A 23,619-nucleotide genomic window follows, 5' to 3' on the forward strand; every position below is an offset into this window, starting at 1 on the left:
GATAGGGGTTTCTGAGGCAGACTTTTAGCCAAAACTAGAGCCCCAGAGAGTTGAGTGTATGGCAGAGCACCCTCATGGGGCAGGGGAAGGGTGGGGCTAAGATGTCAACAGCCTAGCAGTGGTGCCAGGACCTTGGAAAGAGTACTGGTCTAGAAGTCAGAAACCTCGCTGTGCTTTGGACCCTATGACCTATGAGTTAAGGTTTTCTTTTAGTTAAATAAAGAGGTGTTAATGGTCCCTGCCCTAACTCTATTATAGGCTACCGTGAGATGCAAATTAGACAGTATATGTAAAAGAGCTTTGTAAACAGTAGAATGCTTTTCAAAGTATTATAATAAATGGCCAGTTATTTCAGCCATTTGTCCATAGTATTGGGTTTGAGTAGCATTAAAGAAAAACCCACGAAACTTAAAGAACTAAGAAGCTGCATCAGATCCTCTTGCTATGGAACTCAGTTTCTTTTTTAGCAACTGGAAGAAATCGATCCTTTCGGAATGCAAGTTCCGAGGGAATTGCAGAATTGTCTTCTTATAGAGTGTCTCATTCCTTTGGGTTCTGGCAGAGGGAAGCTCTGTGCTTAAAACTTGACCCTGGTCTAATTATATTGTTTGGCTGGGGTAGCAGGGCTGGTTGGCATTTGTCCCAAGTGTCTAGTTGATGAATATAAATGGGGATCAGGACATTTGAAGTCAGAATGCCACATTTAACAAGGTTATTAGAGTTCAAGACATCTTTCTGAAGGCGGCATTTGCTCTGTTAAAAATATAACAGAAAATAACACATCAGACATTTATCAATGCTGCCACATCTCCTTTCATGTTTCATTCCTTTAATCCCCTAGATGAAGTGATAGCTAATTTTTGGCAGTTCATACACAAAAATCCAAAGTAATCAAAGAAAAATGATTAGAATGCACCATCAACAAACTCTGAACTTAAATTTTATATAATTTTGACTAATGTACAAAGTGAACTTTTTTCTTTAAGTCCACAGTGTAGTTTCTTTGGTACTGTAAAATTTTCTTTCATTATTTTAAACGCATATACTATATCTTAAGTAAGCTGGATGATTTCTAAGTAGGTATACATTTATGTACACACTACCCAGATGAAGATATACATTGTTTCCATCACCCCAGAGAGCTCTCTCCTGCTCCTGTCCAGACATATCCACTCCCTGCCATGAATCCGTCATTAGGACTTCTGTCACCAAAGATTAGCTTGGCCTGTGATTGAATTTCACATAAATGGAATCATAAAAGTATCTATTCTTTTTGCCTGCTTCTTTGGTTCAACATAATTTTTTCAGATTCATCTGTGCTTTCATGTACATCGATCCCTGGTCTTTTTATTGCTGAGTAGTATTCCAGTGTATGACTGTACCCCAACTGATTTACAGATTTTTCTGTTGTTAGACCTTGGGGTTATTTTTTGGCTATTATGAATAAATGTGCTATGATGACCATTCTTGTACAAGTCTTTCTGTGAATGTATGCATTCATTTCTCTTGGGTATATATCCAAGAGTGAAATTGCTAGGTTAGAGGATAGTATATGTTTAACTTCAGTAGAAACTGACAAATTTCCAAAGCAGCTGTGCCACTTTAAATTCCCACCACACTATATAACTTTTAACCTGGCAGAGTATGTAAAATTATGTTCCTGAAAAAATGAGTTTTTAAAATAACAGTTTTCGTAAATAATGACTATTGAGTGGGATGCCTATACCAACATAAATTTCAGAGAAATTTGAAAAATGCAGTTAATTGCTCAGTTGTTTTATTATTATTATTTTTGAGGGGTAAAGAAAGATGAAAGAAGAGGAGATAAAAATAAAGATAAAAATTCATAAATTTTATAACTTTTTTCTATTAATCCAAAAGCATCATAAAAACCAAAAATATTTAAGTGAGAAAAAACACTATTTACCAAAACATGAAAACGAAATGTTAAAAATAGTTAATACCACATTTTATCAGTTCTATGCCATATCATTTTCCTCCCCCATTTTAACATCTCTGAAATCAGGAAGCATCTTACCATCAATGACGATTTACATTTACAGTAGATATGCCAACTAAAAATTGTTGCTTGCCATCTGGTTCTGAAAGAATGAAGTCACTAGCTACTTGCTGACCTTCAACACACCCTGAAAGGAGTTTGGGGTGGAGACCAGGAATGAGGCACTCTGTGCTCTGGGAAAAACTGGCAGAACAGGCTTCAGACAGACAGATATTTTCAGGAGAAGATTTTATGAGCCCAATTCCTTGCATCTTCTCATATCTAGAAAAGCACTAAAATCATTAATGGAGACATCTGCTCCTCATGGCTAGCAGCCACCTTCTTGTGACCAGCAGCAACCTTCTTCCAAAATGTGTGCCTGATTGCATGTATCCCCCTTCAACAAAATCACATATATTCTAACCTCCGCCTTCCACTTCATCGGAACAGTTCCCTAGAGGTATCTGAGATGCTGTCTCCCGGGCTATAGTCCTTGTTAAGCCCCAAATAAAACTGAACTCACAACCCTCACTTTGTGAAAATTTTTCGTTGACAGGTGTGATATGTGAAGAGCTTAGGTTAGTCAAGAATAATATCTCAGAGAAATCAAAGACATGGGAATTAAAGCTAAGTGCTACCTTTGTATTTGGCTACTAGATGAGAAAGATGGTTAAAAATCGTACTACTTCTTGGTTCCAAAAAAACACTAATGCAAGCACATCCTGCTAGTATGGGGTGTAAATCATTACCACCTTTCAGGAAAGCAGTTAGACAAAACTTATCAGGATCCTTTGGAAAGCACTTTTGACCCAGGAAGTTCACTTTTAGGAACATATCCTAAGCGATAAACACAGAAAAAAAAAATAAACAATTGAGATCATGATTTTACAATGATGAAAACTGGATGCAATTTAAATGCTGTACAATAGGGGGGACAGTTAAAGAAACTCCAATAACGGACCATTATGCAACCACTAAAATATTTTAAGATAATTTCTAAAGTTACTGGAAAATGCTTACTTTTTAATATTAGATGAGAAACTGGAATCGAAATTATATTAATGACCTGACTCTACAATGTTTAACAACATATATGGGATGCTTATATATATACATACATCATAAAAATTAAATATACTAATATTAATAATGATTATTTCTGGGTGGTGAGATTATTATTCTTCCTTACTTCTTTATACTTTTCACCATTTTCAAAATTTCTTACAATTAGCAATGAAACATCCATAGTTATTTTAAAAATATAAAACGGCAGAGAAAAGAATGACCAATAATCTAATGTGCATAACATGGGCATGAAAGAGTAAGTCAAATCTTATGAAAATCAGCCAGCAGTCACCACTGTTTTAAAAAAAGGAACTTGGAAAAAAATCTGTTCCTAATCAAGCATATGTAACAGGCACAACAGGGTAAAGTTAGGACAGACCATTTCTGCCTGGCTAGAAAGCATCCCTTTGTTTTCCACTTCACAAGTTATAAGGCTCAGAGTCGTAATCCTGATCACATTAGAGTGTTTTGTAAATTTTTTTTACCTGTAAAGAGGTTGGAATCTTCTGTTCACACAGACATTCAGTTCATTTGACTCATCTTAAAATTAGATGGGTCCTGGGGTTAGAAACCTTAAGGGGCTAGTGTCTTTTATTGGGCTTTCCATAAAACTCGTGATTTTGGAAGTTTTCAAATATTAAAATGATATTCATTTCTACATCAGGTTATAATTCTTCTTTATGTTATGTTCTTTATTATGATCATGTTGTGGCTGGTAGGGAGAGTGAATGAGAGTCCCTAAGTTCACAGATGAATATCAGAGTCCAACTGTGATGCTGCCTTCAGTTGTCATTAAACGATCCAAGACCTGGATCCCGCATCAAAGTTTCAGGAGAAGCAGGGGAGGCTATGCACTGCCCCGGTGGGTTTGGTTGGAAGCATCCAATGGGAACAAGGAAACTCTCTGGGACCCAGTGAATAAGCAGAGAGAGAGGCCCATCTGATGCAAGCCACTGGTGGTAACACACTTGTCATGTAGGCACAGTGCTCTCACCTATATTAGCTCCGTAAATCTTACTAATTTGATTTTAAGGAGGCTGGTCCTTGGCAGGCAAGTCACTCTGGAAGGCTTAGGATTCATGTTTGTTCAGAAAGCTTTACAAATGGATCCCCTCTTCTGTTTGCCATGTACCTTTTTACTAGATCTCTCCCAGAGCTGCTTCTCTTGTAGAGGAAAATGTCACCTGTCCTTACGGACAGGAGTTAATGGATTGTTAATGGATCCATTGTTAATGGATCTGAGGAGACAATAAGCAGGTCCATGTGAAAAGTATACATACATCAGTCACATCAAATGAGAAAGGAAAGTAGCTGGTTATTTGGGTAGATGGACAAAGATGACGTATAAGCCTCTTGTCGACTGTAGATTCGTGGTATGTAACAGACCTCCACCGAATTCATTGAATTAGAAGACCAAATCTAGGCTTTGACTTTTCAACAGCCTTCAAAAAATTCCTTTTCGGACTTCCCTGGTGGCGCAGTGGTTGAGAGTCCGCCTGACAATACAGGGGACACGGGTTCGTGCCCCGGTCCGGGAAGATCCCACATGCCGCGGAGCGGCTGGGCCCGTGAGCCATGGCCGCCGAGCCTTCGCGTCCGGAGCCTGTGCTCCGCAACGGGAGAGGCCACAACAGCAAGAGGCCCGCGTACCGCAAAAAAAAAAAAAAAAAATTCCTTTTCCAAATCTCCAGGCCTATCCCTTTTAGTATCTCTCTAACTGGAATGTCATTAGAAATTCCTTTGCAAATTAGGGTATGTTTTGCCCCGATTTGCACATGCAAGCTTTATTTGTCCTTCTCTATTAATTTGTTCTGTACTTTAACAGTAACTATTTATTCTGTTTTCTCTTTTCAGTCTGGCAGATTATTGTGTTAAATCTCCATTTCATCTCTTTCAACACCAGCGCCGTTAGTCATGTTCTGATCTTTGTAAAAATGTAGACTCAAGTTTCAAAGAAGAAAGAAAAAAGAAACAGTATGATATATTCTATGTCCTGAATTACTAAAGAGATCTCTTACACAGATACAATTGAAATTTAGCCTCATTTCTAAAACAGAGAGATCAGAAAGAGGAAGGGTAGCACAGAATTTACACAGAGAATCCAACAATTGTCTATCCAAAATGGAACTGACTAAATGACCCAGTTATGGGATTGTTTGGGGATGAATAACTCAGAAGAAAGTTTTAAAAAGATAAGCCAAAGCTGGTCTTCAAGTTTTTTTCTTTTTTCTTTTTTTTTTTGAGTGAGAAAGAAAATCTGTTTCAGCGTTTGAAATCTGTTTCTTCTGTTACAGTTTTTGAATATCAGTGTGCTAACCGCTGGATTTTTTCTATTGTTTAGAATCCGAATGGAAAGATATGAGAATGTTTTAATTGCAAACAAATATAGATGTATCTATCAGTCACCATCTGACAGGGGCAGCTATTTTCAAGTATTCCAAATGGCTGACTCATGTTAGGTTTACCTCCAGAATCTCTCCTGACTAGATCCTTCTCCCTATATGCCCAATGCCAGCACTCCAAGTCAGGCTGCCAGCATTTCTTGCCTTGACTTTGCCACAGTCTCCTAACTGGTCCCCTTGGCTCCATTCACATCACTTTAAGCCACGTTCCACATGTGCCAGTGTGCTGTGTATAGAGCACAAGCTGAACCCGTCAGCTGGTCTCCCAGGACTTGGCTATAACCTCAGCTCCTCAGCTGGGCATTCAGGTCCTAAATGATCTGATCCTACCTCTCTACCATTATCTTGACACGTGCGTTATAGTCTGACAATTCCAGGTTACCACTAGTTATCTTTGCTTGGAATATTCTTCTTAGATCCGACTGACTGGAAAACTCCTTCAGTACCACTTTCTGGAAAGTAACTAGGCAATTTGAATTTGTAGCCTTAGAAACAAAGAAATGATCCAAAATGTAACTAAGGTCTACTACACACACATAGCTAATTTATCACAGCCCTATTTATAATAGCAAAAAAAAGTATGTGGGTATGGAAGGGGGGAACAACATAAATGTCTAAAAAGAGTCAAATAAATTATGACTTAGGGGATATTATACACCAATTAAAAATGATATTGCGAAAGTTTTAAACACATGGAAAATGTTTATTCTAGAAAGGACTTCAGGTGACCTTAAGAGATGCAGATATCCAAAAAGATGCCATAAAAGCAAAAGAAGAAAGAAAAATAAGAATAGAGACATAAAACAGAGTCAGGGATGAAGCTAAAAAAAATCACTTTTGGCCATGGGATGGGCTCCAGATTTGGCTGTTGGCTTTCTATCAACAAACATAGAAAAAAAAAAATCTGGAAAATCGCAGTTTCGTATCCACGATATAAAAACATTCCTTTGCTCAGGAGAAATGCAGGTATTCCATATGTGAACTGCTCTGGGGAGTCCTCACGATGAAATCAGAGTAGAAACTCCTAACAAGAGCCACAATGGCACGTTTCCTAAGATTGCTTCTTCCAGTAATTCCTGATAAAATCAGTGGCAATTGCACCAGCCAACTCAATTCTCTTTTAAGGAGCGAATATGAAATAGTGCATGTTCTTAATTTCCTGTGAATCTACCTTGTTACAGAAACACATTTTAGAGAAACAGAAGGACTGAAGTGTATTTCAATTAATCTTCATAAAGAAACAGTTTTTTTAGTCATACTTCTGATACACTTAATGAGTTTAAATTTGTACTCGCTAAAAAAGTACCCGGAGTCCAGCCAATCTAGCTGGATAATTAAAAATAGACTTAGAATGAATGATTAAGGGGCAGGAGTAGAAACAGGGAGATCAGTGAGAAGGCTACTTCAGAAAGCCAGGAAAGAATGGATGGTGGTAATGATGTTAGTGATAGTAATAGGAATAGTAACAGTTCTAATAATAATGGTAAGAGTAACATCATATTAGTATTGTAATAATAGCAATAATAATAATACCAGATATATACAGAATTATCATTCACTATCAGGTTTCGAATTGAATATGTAAAAATCAATTTTTAGCTAGCTAACTTAAATTAGATTCTTGAATCAAAACTAAGTTCCTTCACTGACATTTTCTTCTGTTAATAAAAATCAAGCCTAAATTAAAACACACACACACACACAAAACTCCAGGCTGGGGGAATGGAGTTATTGTTTAATGGCTACAGAGTTTCAGTTTGGAGATGAATGGATAGTCTTCATGGCGGCACAATAATTTGAATATACTTTATGCCACTGAAATATAAATGTAAAAACAGTTAAAATGATCAACTTTATGCTATATATATATATTTACCACACACACACCCCGCCTTCCAGAATGCTCTACCAGGTAAGCTTGCTCAGGACAAAACTGAATCCTGTTGTGAAGAGGGAGAAGCCCAACAAGCCATGGACCTGCAGAGCCGCTCACTGACCTGGACTCCCGGCTCCGAAATACGCACCAAGTCCTGATTAAAAGTGCAGCCAGTGTCCACAGCACTTGCCTCCTATGGTTTCCCCCCAAGAAGCACTATTTACAAAACGTAACTACAGGAGCTAATTTGTAATCATGAGAATTTTGTATAGGAACTGGTGAAAAGTTGGGGGCACGGCTACCAAAGACAATGACTTGAGCATTAGAGGATTTTATCTGTAATCCAACTGTGACAATAACAAGCCAGCAGGACATGCCGCCTCCATGGGGCCATTCGTACCCAGACAAACTCTGTCGTCTGTCAGAAACTGCTTTTCTGTCTCTCTAGGGGGCTGGGGATGATGCAATTTGAATAGCTCATCGATGGGTTACTATGGAAAGAGCTAAGGGGAGTTAGGACACATTCCGGTTTTACCCCAGAGGACAATTCTGACTGGCCCGTGAAAAGACCCCGATTCGTTTTTTTAAAAATTAATTAATTAATTTTTGGCTGCGTTGGGTTTTTTTTTTCCTTTAATTTTTTATTGTGGTAAAGTAAAATATACATAATATAAAATTTACCATCTTAAACATTTATAAGTGTACAATTCAGTGGCATTAGGTACATTCACACTGTTGTACAATCATCACCACTATTCATCCTCAGAATTCTTTCCTCACCCCAAACTAGAGCTCTGTACCCCATGAAACAAGGAACGCTTCACGAATTTGCATGTCATCCTTGCGCAAGGGCCATGCTAATCTTCTCTGTATCGTTCCAATTTTAGTATATGTGCTGCCCAAGCAAGCATAAGACCCTGATTCTTGAGGACTAAGAGCCGACATCCCAGGGTCTTTGGTTGATTTATTCCACCTAGACTTTGATCAGCTTCTGCCTACAGGGTCAGAGGCCAAAGGAAGGTCATAATGAGCCACAGATAACTTAGTCCTATTTCTAGCAAATTCTTTTAATGTTAAGTGAAAAGAGCAGGATATTAACTGATGTTGACAGTAGTACCTCAAACTTGCAGAAAATAGGCATAGGAAATATAAGGAAATTAGAAAAATGTTAGCAGTTGTTCCCTATATGAGGGAGTGACACAGATGATTAAATATTTATCCTCTTTACAAATTTTCTATAATGAGGATATAATGGGAAAAACAACCATGGTTAGAAAATATGAAGACATTGCTTTTTTTTTTTTTTTTTTTTTTTTTTGTGGAGCCTTTCTTAACTTCCTTGTGCCTGGTATTAGTTCCTCCAAATTTTAAATTCATTTTGCTATTATTGCTGCATACATGTCACTCTGTATTGTGATTACTTATTTGAATTCCTATCTCTCCCTCACTAGCCTGATTTCCTTTACAGCAGGGAACATGCCATTTATCTTTTCATTTCTGGTACCTCACACTATTCCTGGTATACAGTTGCTACAAAAGAAATGTTTGTTGTTTTGAACAAAGCATTTAGTTACTAAAAAGGTTATGGCAAGGGCCTGCTTGTTGCCAAGGAGCTTTCATACTTTTTCCTAAATTGTGGGGACAGTTTGCAAACAAAGGAAAAGACAGTAGTAGAAACTAATATCTTCCCAAATTAGTGATAACGCTTTAGTAATAAATCAGAGATAGGAAAGAATTGTATAGGCACGTAGAGAAAGGATGTATACCTTGCTTTGTTTTTAAAAAATGACAAACATGTAGAGAAAGGATGCATACACTCCTTTGTTTTTAAAAAATGACAAACAAGGACGTTTGCTCTGCCCAAGGAGATCACGCTCTTTCTGAGATATGGCGTTTGAAACTGGGTAAATGGTTTGAGATGAATAACCATTGCAGGACGGTGGGGACACCATAGGGTAGAAGCCAAAGAAGAATCAGAGAGCCCAACTTCTTCTCTGGACAAGAGAAGACAACAGAACTTCAATAAGATATCTTTTGTGGCTAAAAATCATAATCGCAAGTACAGATCCTAGTCACAAAAAACAGCCCTAAAACGCAGTGAGTTGTATGTTTTGGCATAGGTATGCTATGGCAAAACGACAGTTCCTTGGAAAATATCTTAGTGGTGTATTAGGATCAAATCCAAACCACAAAAGTTAGACCTGAGATGTTTTGTGTGCTGTTGTGGCCCCTCCCTCACATGAAATGTGGGTGTCCAGGCTCACCCAATGGGGAAGCTTGACTCCAAGGGCTAGAGAAGGACCCTGACAAAGAAAGAACAATGGGGGAGAAATGGCACATGAATATGTGCACAGTTTAACTTTATTCATCACCATGACTACAAATAAAGAGGAAGAATCACTTATTAATTCATCCTAATTTGTGCAAGTGTCTTTAAAAGGGACACAATCAAGAGAATGATTTTGAAAAAGTCACGGTACGAGACTGGGTGATTTGGAAAGACACCCTAAATGGCAACCATAGAGAAGAGAGGCACCCAGCATGTCAGGAGTTAGGAGGCCACCAAAAAGAGTGTGAGAGAAGAAAGACAATATGCTGGAACATTTTTTGAAACAGTTTTTACTCCAAGGAGATGCAAAGAATTCTGTGGATGAGTCAGCCTGGAAATAATTGGTAAGAGAGACTATGAAGTTCATAGGAGCAAAGGTTTAATAATACCCCAGAGGAAATTATCTAGCAAAAAAGCAAATGCCAGTGCATTTGTTTGACATCCATTAGTGCAAACTGTCTGGCAGAAACCAGCAACAGGCATAAATATCTTGATTTTTTTGCGGTACGCGGGCCTCTCACTGCTGTGGCCTCTCCCGCTGCGGAGCACAGGCTCCGGACGCACAGGCTCAGCGGCCATGGCTCACGGGCCCAGCCGCTCCGCGGCATGTGGGATCTTCCCAGACCCGGGCACGAACCCGCGTCCCTCGCATCGGCAGGCGGACTCTCAACCACTGCGCCACCAGGGAAGCCCAATATCTGGATTTTAAAAGCCACATGGAAAAACTGGATGAGCTCCTCAAAGAGTAGGCCCGTGTGTCTAGTTTAAGATCAAACAGCAACTACAACCTGCGTTTGGTAATACTCGATGTATTTGTTATTTAAAGCAGGGCCCACAGGAAGGAAATAAAGGCAGATGTACAGTGAGGAACTTGAAGCAAAAAGAATCAAGAAATGAGCTGAGAAGCAAATGATGATGTAAAAAGGAGGAGCCTGAGGCCAAACTAAATTGGCCTAGGGCAAGTGTTAGCATAAATAAGATTCAACTTCCTAAATTTTTTTTTTTTTTTGGTGACAAGTACTAATGTGCTATTTTTGTCTTCGTTAAAATTTCTAAAAAATATACTATAAAAGAAGATCTGGAATAATATATCACGACAATTTAAATACTGCTAAAGCAATGTAATTTGTCATAATTAAAAACTGAAATCAGCCAAATGGTCCACAACAGGGGTATGGTAAATTACATTGTGGTACATCTGTGACTTAGATATTATGCAGCCTCCAGCAATTATATGCAGTAACGTGAAATATACTCATGAAAGAGCTCTAATTGAACAAGCTATTTTATACAGTATGAATGACGGAGCTAAAGTAAGCCTATATATAGTTTTTTTTTCTTTTACTGGAGTAAAATTGATTTACAATGTTGTGTTAGTTTCTGCTGTACAACGAAGTGAATCAGCTCTATGTATACGTATATCCCCTCCCTCTTGGACCTCCCCCGCCACCCCTCTAGGTCGTCACAGAGCACTGAGCTGCACTCCCTGTGCTACACAGCAGGTTCCCTTAGCTAACTATTTTACACATGGTAGTGTATTTATGTCAAACCTAATCTCCCAATTCGTTCCACCCTCCCCTTCCCCCCACCGTGTCCACATATCTGGTCTGTACATCTACGTCTCTATTCCTGCCCTACAAATAGGTTCACCTGTGCCATTTTAATAAAATGCTGCAGAGAGGAAAGATGCTAGCGGGAGAGGCTGTTTGTAGTTCACATATTGCCATTCTTGGCCAGCATTTCCAGAAGTCACCAAGCAAATACCAAGTATAATGTCTAGAGAGAGAATTTATCTATAGTACTCTCATATGAAGGACGCTGCCAAGTCTTTGTGTCCCAATTTATGGTTTGTTCTTAGAGACAGTCAACCATCTATAAACTAAGGAAAGGGAATCCCACCTGAAGGCTTCAGCTGGGGCCACCAGAGTGCGCTTTCCTCAGGCTGGTTTTCCTACTGATCAATTTGCCTGAGAGCATTTCAAGCACAATCCACTCCCCTTGGAGTGTCTGCATCTATTTGAGTATCTAGTTCCTTTTTGTCACTTTGAGATTTTGTCACTTTGAGATTATTAAACTAATTCCTCTAAGGCATATCCTATTTCTTTTGTGTTTCTAATAAATAGTTCTTAACATCACATTGTTTTATGACCGAATGGATTGTTTTATATCTTGGTGGTGACTGTGTTCTACTTTATTTCCTTAAATACTGTTAGAATTTTTAAAGCCAGTATTTCTAGGTGAAGACTCTTTGTTTAAGGCAGTATTTAATTTTTATTTTTAGGACACCTGCACAGATGTGAAAACACTAAAAAAGCTTTAGGCAACTTTAAAATATTTTATTGTATTGAAATATTTAAATTTATTTAATGTTAACTGTATAAAAAGAATCTAGACACCTTCACGGTGAATTTTGCTTGAGGGAGAGGGATTAGGGTTCTATGAGAATCACCTGTTGGCAGTTTTTCCAACTACACATGCTGGCATCCTCCCCTAGATTCTAGAAGTTTGGGGGTGATTGTCACATTCTCTTCTTGTCAATAAAAAATAAAGGGGAATGAAATCTGCCTTTGGCTTCCTACTCCCTCCTGACTGTATTCTGGTTGCTGATCCCTTCATGATCATTCAGAAAACATTTTTAAGAGTTTATTATTTTAATTAAAATAGCACTTGTAAAAGCGAGTATGATTCTGAATATTATAGATCTGTTGTTAAAAAAATCTTGAACTTGGAGCTACATCATCAAACTGTGTACATGAGGTCCTAGGTCACAGCAGTAGTCTCCTCCCTTTGGTGCGAAGAGGATCGGAAAATTATTTCTGATGTCACAAGACAAAATGTTTTCAAGGAGAAAGGTTATACAAAAAGAATGAGTTTGTTGGTGGTTTCTTATTCGAATACGGCACCTTTGGGGCAGACTGACCTTGCAGGGCTAGGCCAAGCAGGTCGGAGCCAGTGAGGCTAGCAGACACTCTCCACACATGCCCCAGTCAAAAGCAGGCAGCCTAGCCACTCACCGGCAGGGCAAGATCCGGACCACATCGTTGGGCTTGTACCCTTCAATACAAACTGCACAGTTGTCAAAATCAGGCTCGGTTTCCTGCAACAGAGACAGCACAGATGAGCCTGCTTTCCTACCTTCAACTCCTGTAAACACACAAATAACAAGCCAAAGGAGAGCTTGCCTGGAGCAAGGCTTTCAACTGTCTCGGTGCCAGTTTTCTTAATCCATAATTGATTGTACACTGGTTTAGTTTCTATTCCTTCCAACCTCCACTTTCTGTTTCCGGGTTCCACCGCAAGAGCTTTTGTGAGGGAACGGTTTTTTAATGTACCATTACTAATAATGCTACTTATTATAATCAGAGATGACATAGCAAAGTCTCGAGGATGAGAAATACTATTCATGGAGAATTGTCAAAATGATATCTAATCTATCCATTCCTCGGGAATCTAATGTATACAACTCTTAAATAGTGGTGCCAGCTTTCTTTTCAAGTACATAAATCTCTTTCAGCACCCCTTAATACATTACTTATGTAAATAGTCCTTGTTCTTTTATTATCCTGTTTCAGGATAAAAAAGTAATGAAAAAATAGAGTTTAAATTTAGTGACGCTTTTAAATGAATTTTATCCTATTAAGCTCAACGGTATTTTTATATAGTTGAAAAGCGGCAGCACATAATTAGCGAGACTAATCAATTATTCATACTGGAGACAATACCGTACACAAGTAGAGTTGTGAATCTCTTACGATGCCCCAAGGAGCCCCAAACCCATGTACTGCAATTCACTGCTCTAAAATTTCTCCTGGGGGAAAAGTTCTCCTGGGGAGAACAGAGGCCTTGAGAGGCTTGTGGGCCTAGACTGGCCTACTTGGAGGTACTTCCTTAAGATATGCTTCTGCTTTTGGCTTTATGTCATCATTCTACAGCTAGAGAGACTGTTGCCTTGACGTTGGGGTTCTCGAAACTCAATTTCAGAGGGACTAAATATGCTTCTTGCGTTTGCTGCAGACTCAAGTGGAGGACATCACTCAGCACATAACAATCTCCCTTGCAAGTATTCATGGAAAAGCTTTCACAAGCTGTCATAGCAACAAGAGCCATTTTGTTTTTATCTTGTGGGACACTGGAATAAGGTAATTAGATTCGTCTGAATATTGTTTCCTTCTTTGCATTGGCTTGCTGGAGAGCCCCAACTTAAACTTTGGGACCCATTTCTGCTATATGTTTCAGGTAATGCGTGTGTATACTGATTTCATCCTGCTTGCGTCTACTTTTCCTCTACCTACTTTTCAATTCTTCCTCCAGCTACTTTGTTGTCTCATAGTATGCATTTTATAAACTGCTTTAAATTATGTTAAATAATGATGGGTATAATAACAGATGTTCACAGGAGAACTATTAGCACGTATTTCCCTTTCTCATCTTCTTTTCCACACTGGCTGCTAGGGAACTCGGGAGAGTCTCTGAATATAGCTCCTCGCCAAAAAAGAAAAGAGGCTGTTACCTTGTCACCCTTCTTGATGGTCCTGACCTGGAGCTTGCTGATTGCTTTCTTTGCTGCATCTCCCAGTCGGCGCTGAAAAACCAAAAGCTGCTTGTTAGTAATAAAGACTTGTAATTCTTAACTTTGTGTCTGATAGCATTCAGTAAACCAGGGCAGCTGTGTCTGAAACCATGCGCAAGTGGGAGGAACGTTAATGAAGATGACTGGAAGAGACGGGGCCGTGATACCTGCGCAAAGGGTCTTGACTCACTGCGGCCCATGAAAGAGCTCTGTCATCGAAAGAAGCTCTTCGTGCCTGACGTTAAGCAAGTGGAATACGACATGGAAGGATCCTGCCCCACAGTGACTCCAGCGCAGCTCACATCCATGCAGATTAGCAAACAAACAAACAAACAAACAGTTCCCTAATTTGTCACTCTAGCCACTCAATTTGTGACATGGAGACAGCCAATTCGGGGTAGTTGGAATAATCTCTATCTCTTGTTCACAGGGTTTATTGTTTGTGTATTCCTTTCGATTTGGAATTTTTAAGCAATTTCCTTTGCTTATCTAGACCCAACTTAGGTTTATATTTGGTGTGTACTATCCTATCCCATCACCTTGTTACATGCCAATTTCACCTCTTTTGTGTGTTAAGTGTGAGTGTGCACATGGGAAAATAAATAAATCATACATATTCAGTTCAGCAAATAGTTATAAAGCAAACACCTGGGTAACCATCATCACCCACGTTAAGAAATGATATATTATGCACTCCTTTTTTTAATAGAGGAAGTTAGTATCCTAATGCACCCTACACTAATACAATAATAGGGCCACAAGGAAGAATGGGAGAGGAAGAGTGTGGGGAGAGAATTACGTTTTAATCTGTTGAGGAAAAAAATGGTTTGTTTGTGCGCTTATGAGTTTTCCACATACTGTAATCTCCTCAGGTATGTGTATTTCTGGTCTGTAACAGAAGTGTGTTTGCAGCAGTGAAACATATTTGAAGGGCTAAGATAAACAGGGCAAACATTTTAAAAGAATAATCATCTGCTTTCACTAATTTTGTTTCTTTTGGAAATAAAACTCTAGCTTCTTTCTTTTAAAATAGTGAGCATATACTAATGAAGAGTTCATTTAGCCTAAGTACCATGCTAAAGCTTTGTAAGCTATATCGCTATTATCCTTACAACAGCTCTATGAGAAAAATACTATTTTATAGAATGAATTGAGACTTAAAGAGCTTAAGTAAATTGTCTAATATCATAGAGTTAGTGACAGGTCAGTCAGAATCTGAGTAAAATTAAGTCTGAATTTAAAACCAAAGCTAAATTACCCCTCTCATTTTTTTACCAATTACCCAGTCCACCGACCAGGCAGTCAGCCAATCACCAAACACCTACCCAGTCAGCCAGCAGCTAGCCAGCCAGCCAACCTATACTAATCAGCTAGCTAACCAACCAACATCTAGCCAGCCAGCCAGCCAGCCAACCATCCATTCAGTCAACCAGCCAAGCAACTAACCAATCAGCTGACCAACCAATCAAAATCTATTAAGTACCTGTCATACGGCATGTCCCTAAGCATACCCCAATTAGAGTAAATAGGTAGAAGAGGACATGCTCCCCTTGTTAATTCATTTTTCTCTTTGATACTCTGTCCTTAGTTTCTAAAATAATTACTGGCATTTTTAACAGAAAAGTAAGCTTTGGTTGTTTCCTAAAAGGAGACCAACATACACTTGAGACCTATAAGGAAATCCATGAGTATTGAGTGAACTCAGGTGGTGGGAAAAATAGGAAGAGTCTATAATGATAAATACCAAGGGGGAACATACAGTGAGAGGAAGAGGAAAGAACTGAGATGAAACTAAACAGGATGCAACTCTCTTTCCTCTCCTCTTCCTCTCGCTGGTGCCTAACCATCCTTTGGTCTTAACTCAAGCCACTTCCTCAGGAAGCTCCTCTCTCTTCTTCCAGGAGAGATGACCCCTCGAGTCCAGATCCTCACAGCTCCTTGTACCTTCGCTTCACGGCACTATCACAACATTTGCAAGTTGATGTTTATTTTGATGATCAATTCCTGTTCCACTTGGCTCAAGTGAGCTCCCTGAGTGCACGACTGGGTTTATTTTTGCTTCCCCTTGTGTCCCCAGCACCTAGAATAAACCTGCCTTCAATCAGTGACCCGTGACCATTCCACACATATCTCGGATCACTTATTTTGCTCCAGGCCTAGCTCTGGGTTTTGAAACAATGGTAGTGAAAAAATATATACACTTGCCTGCTCTCTGCAGCTTACTATCTAATGGAAACTCCGTAAAGTGTTGATAAGTGAATAAAATCTTAAATCCAGAGATTTTTTAAAAGCATGAAATACAACCTGAGAAATCCAGCCAGTTAATGGGAGAATTTATGGAAAACTATAAGTAATACATGTGATAAGGTAAGCAAAGCTTACCTATACCTCTTTTGAGGAGGAAAAGGATTGTGTTTTGGTAGGGACTAATGAAGGATATGAAAATCTGCCCTGCCAGGGGAAAAACAGATGATCTAGATACCTGGAAAATATGGAAAAACCAGCTTCTGAGATATAGATGGTAACTATGGGACCAGGGAAAAGCACTGTAAAGTTTAAAAGAATGCTGTGACCATTTGCATGTAGCCAAATTTTGTCAATATAGGCATGTCTCTATTTCTTCTTAAGTGACATGAAAATCAGAAATACTGACTTCTGAATAAAGACGATTGTCCCACTTTCAACTATTTTCACACTAGCATTATTGGATTTCCAAAATGCAAACTAATGACAGAAGCCCATAAACATTCTTAATAAAATGGTCCAAATAGGGAAGTTGTTGCTCTTGTAGTTGGTCTCTTCTGTCTTTGGGATTTTAACTGCACCGAGTATAAATGAGAGGGAAAGCTACAGACTTTGCTCAAACCAAGTCTTGTATGTAGTTGAGCAGAGAATCTAGGGACTGGAGCAGAAGATCATCAGAAAACAGACTCTTTCCTTTGTGCTCCTTAGAAATGCAGAGTGATGTGATGCTACTGGAAGACTTAGGGACCACCTCAGGTAGATGTAGGGACCACCTTGTGCAGATAGGGACCACCTCAGGTTTGTACAGACCTGTTGTTTCAGGCAGGGATTCCTATCCCTTCTCCAGGATGCTCCTATAGATTTTCTCTAACCCAACCAGATCCAAATCATATTATACTTTTCACTAAAAATTGTCAGGAGTTGCGCTATCTTGGTAATTAGATTTACTCATCAATTTGATTGAAACAGGTATAAGAAAATATTTACCAAGGTTACTGGTTCCTGACAACAATGAAGATAAACAGCTTTATGGAAAATAAACACAGAGCCATTTAGTAGAAGAATAAAGTCTGACATAAACACCAACAAGGATAGTAAACAATGACAGACTCCAACCTAAGATGTATAATTTAGTTATCTCCTAAATACTTAAGAAACTGAGAAAAATAAGACATTTCCCTCTTGTTCCTCTCTGTGTTATAAACAGAAATGCAGTCAAGGTGAGAAAAAACTAGGAATAAGGATGCCAAAACACAGCATCAAAATCGAGTTTATGTTCCTCCTATCTCATTTGGTTGAATAATTCTGTATCATTTTTGCCTCTTTTTTTTTTTCTGACAGCTGTATTTTCTAATCATGATTACTGTCATCACCAACATGACCAAGTGGAAAAATAACGAAGTGTCCTTATGTCCTAGGTGAAGAGAGGACATTATAGACACAAACAGAGTTGGTCCCAGTCATCTGGAGGCTCACGTGGCCGCAGGTGACTCCGCCACTTCCCGCACCTGCTCTAATACATAATAATGATTCTCCTGGGCCTGCTTGATGGGACAGAAACCATTGCACAGCAAGTCCAATCAATTTCTATGATGCAGATCACCCCTCCACCCATTTAGAAATATGGATAAAAGAATTAGACTCCTTCGGCGGCCATGATGACTCCACAGGGTAAGGACTTAAAGCTGTGCACACAGGGCATGAGGTAAAAACATCAGGAGTATTTCTGGGCGGGGAGGTGTTGTAGAGGAGAAGGCAATGGCTTGGGAGTAAGAAAATCCAGCTTTTAGTCCTCTTTCTGGCACTCACTGACTGTGTGACTCTGGCCAAGTCACTTAAATATTCTGGACCTCAGTTTCTTTTATTAGTAACCTTAGGTACGTAAAGTCATGTCATTTCCAGCTTTACCAGCTCATCATTGTCATCCGCGCAGAACAGAACAGGGAGGCAAAGATCCTTTGAGACCTGAATTATCGAAACACAGTAAATCAATGGCTAATGACCTCACTGAATACTTGCCCTCTATCCCCTGAGGACAGCGCAGCATCAATCAGGGACCATTTTGGTTCTCGCTCTTTAGTAGACAGAAGCATCTCCACTTACAGACCCTTCCTGGATGGCAGACACTTGGCCTACTCCTATCCCCTCCCTTTCTCTTTTCCTGTGAAGTTCAAGTTTGTTTGAAATTCCATTACTTCTTTTGTTCCAACATCACTTCAGCAGCAAGATGTGCAAAAGAAATCAAAGGGACGCGGGCCATGTACATGCAAATAATAGGAAAAGGTATTCTCAGGGAGAGGTAACTCTTTCAAGAAAGCTTTCTTGAATGTCATTACCAGACCTTACATGAAACAATACAAAACAGGTCTAGTTTCTTTGGGTCAGCCTCAAAGGCAATATTGTTTATGAAGAGCAAAAAAGAACCTGATTTAGTTTATCTGATCTGCTCATATTTGAAAGAGCTGCCATCTACTAGGAGTCCTGTGGTTTTCAGAACGCAGACCCAGTCCTTGTGCCTGAGGTGGGATGTCCTAGGAGACAGTGAGACAATGTTCCAGAGCGTCACCAGAAGGCAGGCTCACAGGCCACAGGCACGGCCATGGCAGGAATGCTGCTGGCTGGCTTTGCCCTGTAGGGTTTCTTTTTCCTTTTTTATAAAAAAAAATTTATTTATTTGTTTTTATTTTTGGCTGCGTTGGGTCTCTGCTGCTGTGCACGGGCTTTCTCTAGTTGCGGCGAGCGGGGGCTACTCTTCGTTGTGGTGCACGGGCTTTAGGTGTGTGGGCTTCAGCAGTTGTGGCATGTGGGCTCAGCAGTTGTGGCTCACAGGTTCTAGAGCACAGGCTCAGTAGTTGCGGTGCATGGGCTTAGTTGCTCCGTGGCATGTGGGACCTTCCCGGACCAGGGCTCGAACCCGTGTCCCCTGCACTGGCAGGTAGATTCTTAACCACTGCGCCACCAGGAAGCCCCTGTCCTGTAGGGTTTCTATAAGCAGGATAAGAATTAGTGAACAGCAGCCAAAGTGGCCCACCTGGGAAATGCGGGACATAGGGATTCTTAACCTCCTGGTGGGGAGCGGAGGGCTGCCCAGGGCGCACACTGGTGTTTAGGATCAAGAGTCAGTCTCGGACCCGGCTCCCCACCTCAAGGTTCAAGAAGAGGTCCCCAGACGAGAGGTCATTTGTTGGCCGAATGAGGAATAACCTTTAGCATCCTCTCTGAAGCGCCACGAGGTGGAGAATCTTAAATCAGATACTAGAAAGAGCTCAGCAATCAATCCTTACTTCTAAAGCCCAAAAGGGCCAATCTTCAAACAGTAGAATGGCAGGCAGTGGCTCATGTTTCCTGCTGTGACTGCAGTGGGGCTGGCGGCCCTCTTGGTGGGCCAGGTCTCCTCAGTACCTCAATACTGTGGAGGGAGCTTTGTCCGTTGGCAATCACTCTACCTTGAAATCAAAAACCTGGTTGCGTGCCCTTGAAAAAAAAATCACTTAACATTTCTCTCTCTCAAATTCATTATGTCTCGTGTCCTTTTAAGTTCTAAAAACTACGATTGGGAGTTTGGTATTGACATGTACGCACTGCTATATTTAAAATGGAGGGCTTCCCTGGTGGCGCAGTGGTTGGGAGTCCGCCTGCCGATGCAGGGGACACGGGTTCGTGCCCCGGTCTGGGAGGATCCCACATGCCGCGGAGCGGCTGGGTCCGTGAGCCATGGCCGCTGAGCCTGCGCGTCCGGAGCCTGTGCTCTGCAGCGGGAGAGGCCACAACAGTGAGAGGCCCGCCTACAGCAAAAAAAAAAAAAAAAAAAAAAAATGGATAACTAACCAGGACCTACTGTATAGCACAGGGAACTCAGCTCAATATTCTGTAATAGCCTAAGTGGGAAAAGAACTAGGAAAAGAATACATACATGTATATGTATAACTGAATCACTTTGCTGTATACCTGAAACTTACACAACACTGTTAATCAACTAGACTCCAATATAAAATAAAAATAAAGAAAAAACTATGATTCTCCTATCAGGCAGTCCGCATTCTCCAATAGATACGTAGAATGGCCACGTATCTACTGCCTCCCAAACCCTTACAGCTGTGGTTTCCCATCTGCAGCCCTTCGGAGAACTGGGGTTCTCAGGGCTGATCTGAGAGGTGTCTGGGTGATGCGGGGTAGAGGTCCACGCTGGTGACATCCGTGGGCTATTTCCTTAAAGTACTGATCCAGGGCCATCATGAGACTTGTGAGGAGAGACAGAGAGACATGGCCTAGCACTTAAAAGCCACCTTGGCATGTGTTAAATGGCCAGCAGAAGGTTCTTCCTCATCATCATAGGACCTTTCCATCCCTGAAAAGTGGGTTGTGGCCTGCAGCGTCTCTTCCCCTACCGCCTTCGTGCTTTTACTCGTGTGTCCTTGCACACTTCACAGGTGTGTGATAGAAGAGGCTTCTTGTGCCTGAGCACGATCTCCTCTCGCCTTGCTCTGCCTGGCTGGCTGGACCACTGTTCCTATCTCTATGATTCAGATCCGGTTCCTGACTCCAAAACCTCCTAAGCTCTTCCCGCACTGGACTGTCCTCCTGCCTCATGACCCTGCCCTGCCCAAGTCTCTGATTCTACTTTGCTCCAAAACAGGAGTTAGATACAAACACTCTACTCGCCTCTAAGTGGTCCCAGCTCCTGACACTTCAGTCTTGACAGTATTCTAGATCCTCACCTAGCTGCCTGGGAGGGTCCCATTTGTGTTTGGGTCTATGTCTGATTATGTAACAGAGAACTCTGGGCCTGGTCGGAGCTGAGACCCGGTTGGTTGGAATGTGACATCATGAAAAGCAGCCCCCCTAACGGTTCCATGTGCGCTCTGGGCCAACCTGTATCCTAACCCACGCAGGATGCTTCCACGGGCTCCTCCAGGCCCCAGGGCTTGTTTGGGAATGGGGGACAGGAGTCCAGCTACCTCCTTGAACTCCGTGGAGAGGGAACTTGAAACAGTCAGGCACTGGACTCAGGCATCCACAGGCTGGCTGACAGCAGGTCCCCAAAGCAGCCTGGCCCTGGAGAAAAGATGACAGGGCTCCAAGAAAGACAAGCATCGCGACTGAAGGTCACGGCAGAGCAGTGACCCTGAGCCAAGGGGCAGTGCATCCAGAGGCAGCGTGAGGCTGTGCCTGGTCTCTGCAAATCAGCATCCTCGCTGCACCTCCCTCAGAGGGCCTGCAGGCAGAGGAAGGTACAAGGCGAGGAGGGAATGGTTTCAAATGGTGACAAGAATTGGGAAGAAAATAAAACAAATGCATAAAATAATATGACGGAGGGAGAGAGACTGGGGCGCGAGTGTACGTCAGGCTGTCTTCAGGCCTCTTCTCTGGATGCCCACTTCTAGGGGGCACTCACCCTGTCCTGACCATTTAAATGGTATCTCTATACCGATGACTCTTATATTTCCGCCTCCAGCTCTTCTCCCCTAACCTCTCGGCTTGTATAAGAAATACCTACCTGGCATCTCTATCTAATAGGCTTCTTTTCCCCCCCGCCAATGTTTATTTAGTATCTGTTTCTTTTTTTTTAGAATTGAAGTATAGTTGATTTACACTGTTGTGTTGGCTTCTAAAATTTCACATCTCCATACCCAAATTCCAGATTCCCAAGCCCCTCAGGATCTCTTCTGTTTTTCCTATTTCAGTTAATGCTGTAAGAACTGACCTAATTGCACCCTTGATTCTTCTCCTTCTCTCACACATATGATAACCATGTGATTATTATCTAAACCGGAACACTTGGGAGAGTAAAATGGGGGTTATTAATAATTAGGCTGGTACAACAGGTATAAACTAGGATATGTGTTTTATATTCTACACCTAATCCACAGGACTTTAAAATATTGCCCTAATCTGACGCCCATCTGGCTTCTCCACCTTGTTTCCTCTAATCCAAATCCATCACCTGTCATCTTGACTCCCGTACAGCCCTCCACGTGGGCTCATATCTGTTTTTATATGTATTGCCTGTTGATGCCATTACAATATATGTTATGTGAAGGCAGAGTTCTTGTGCATGTAATAAATGTGGAAAGGAGCTCTTCTTATTTATAGACACAGAAACTTCTGGAAGCATAGAAAGGGAAGTGCTAAGACTTGTTGCCTCTTGGGAGACCTAAAGGGAGGGAAATTGACAAAGAGAGTCTGAGGGGGGGAGAATGCTTACTTTTAAATGGATGCTCTTTTATTTTGCCTGTTTTTTTTACAGTGTACATACACTGTTATTGTTAATCAAAACACACTGCTTCATGGGAAGTTTTTCTCTAAGAATGCCAGATTCTTTCTCTGTAGTCTATTGATATGCCCTCCTTTTCCCATAACTCTGAACAAAAAAATCCCATTTTGTTTCAAACTGTGTCACCTGGGACATAAAGCCCATATCTAGACTTAACTACATGTGAGTTATAAAAAAAAATGGGGCTATTTAAATTCGGGGGGGAAATACTATTTTCTAAGAATTGCTTTACCTTTAAAAAGACAATCCAGGGGCTTCCCTGGTGGCACAGTGGTTGAGAGTCCGCCTGGCGATGCAGGGGACACGGGTTTGTGCCCCGGTCCGGGAAGATCCCACGTGCCGCAGAGCGGCTGGGCCCGTGAGCCATGGCCGCTGAGCCTGCGCGTCCGGAGCCTGTGCTCCGCAAAGGGAGAGGCCACAACAGTGAGAGGCCCGCGTACCGCAAAAAAAAAAAAGACAATCCAGGTTGGAGTTTTTTTTAGCACGAGTCACCCATTTTCCTTGCTTGGCCCTGCAATAAACCTTTCTCTGCTCCAGAAAATAAAATAAAATAAAATAAGAACGATCCAGTTAACAACTCTCGGATAACCAATCACACATATTTTCTCATTGGATCCTTGCGTCAAGCCTGTGGGGATGACCCGCGGTCATTCCCACTTTATTTTTTAATTATTTATTTAGTTTTTGGGCTGCACTGTGCAGCACGCGGAACCTTTGTTCCCCGACCAGGGATCAAACCCATACCCCCTGCATTGGGAGCACACAGTCTTAACCACTGGACCACCAGGGAAGTCCCCATTCCCCCTTTATATGTGAGGAAATCTAGGCACAGAAAGGTAAAGCTCCACATAAGATCATAC

The 23,619-nt window shown here is 41.0% G+C and overlaps 1 protein-coding gene and 1 non-coding gene across 7 annotated transcripts in view; both read right to left on the reverse strand.

Annotated features, from left to right (window-relative positions):
* Positions 1-23,619, reverse strand: part of RNF150 (ring finger protein 150) — a 297,671-nt gene that overhangs the window by 114,857 nt on the left and 159,195 nt on the right. For all 6 annotated transcript variants that reach the window (XR_008617769.1, XM_055085894.1, XM_028491711.1 and 3 more), the window contains exons 3-4: positions 14,182-14,253; positions 12,686-12,768 (exon numbers count right to left, since the gene is read on the reverse strand). Coding sequence is in view for 5 of the 6 variants with exons in the window: in XM_055085894.1 (XP_054941869.1) it covers positions 12,686-12,768; positions 14,182-14,253 (155 nt within the window). In the remaining variant the exon portion in view is untranslated. The remainder of the gene's footprint in view (positions 1-12,685; positions 12,769-14,181; positions 14,254-23,619) is intronic.
* LOC112065701 (U6 spliceosomal RNA) lies at positions 8,147-8,249 on the reverse strand. Its single transcript, XR_002892195.1, has one exon. It is a non-coding gene; the product is annotated as a U6 spliceosomal RNA (small nuclear RNA).

This window comes from Physeter macrocephalus, chromosome 7 (assembly GCF_002837175.3).
Source record: "Physeter macrocephalus isolate SW-GA chromosome 7, ASM283717v5, whole genome shotgun sequence".
NCBI classification, from domain to species: domain Eukaryota; kingdom Metazoa; phylum Chordata; class Mammalia; order Artiodactyla; family Physeteridae; genus Physeter; species Physeter macrocephalus.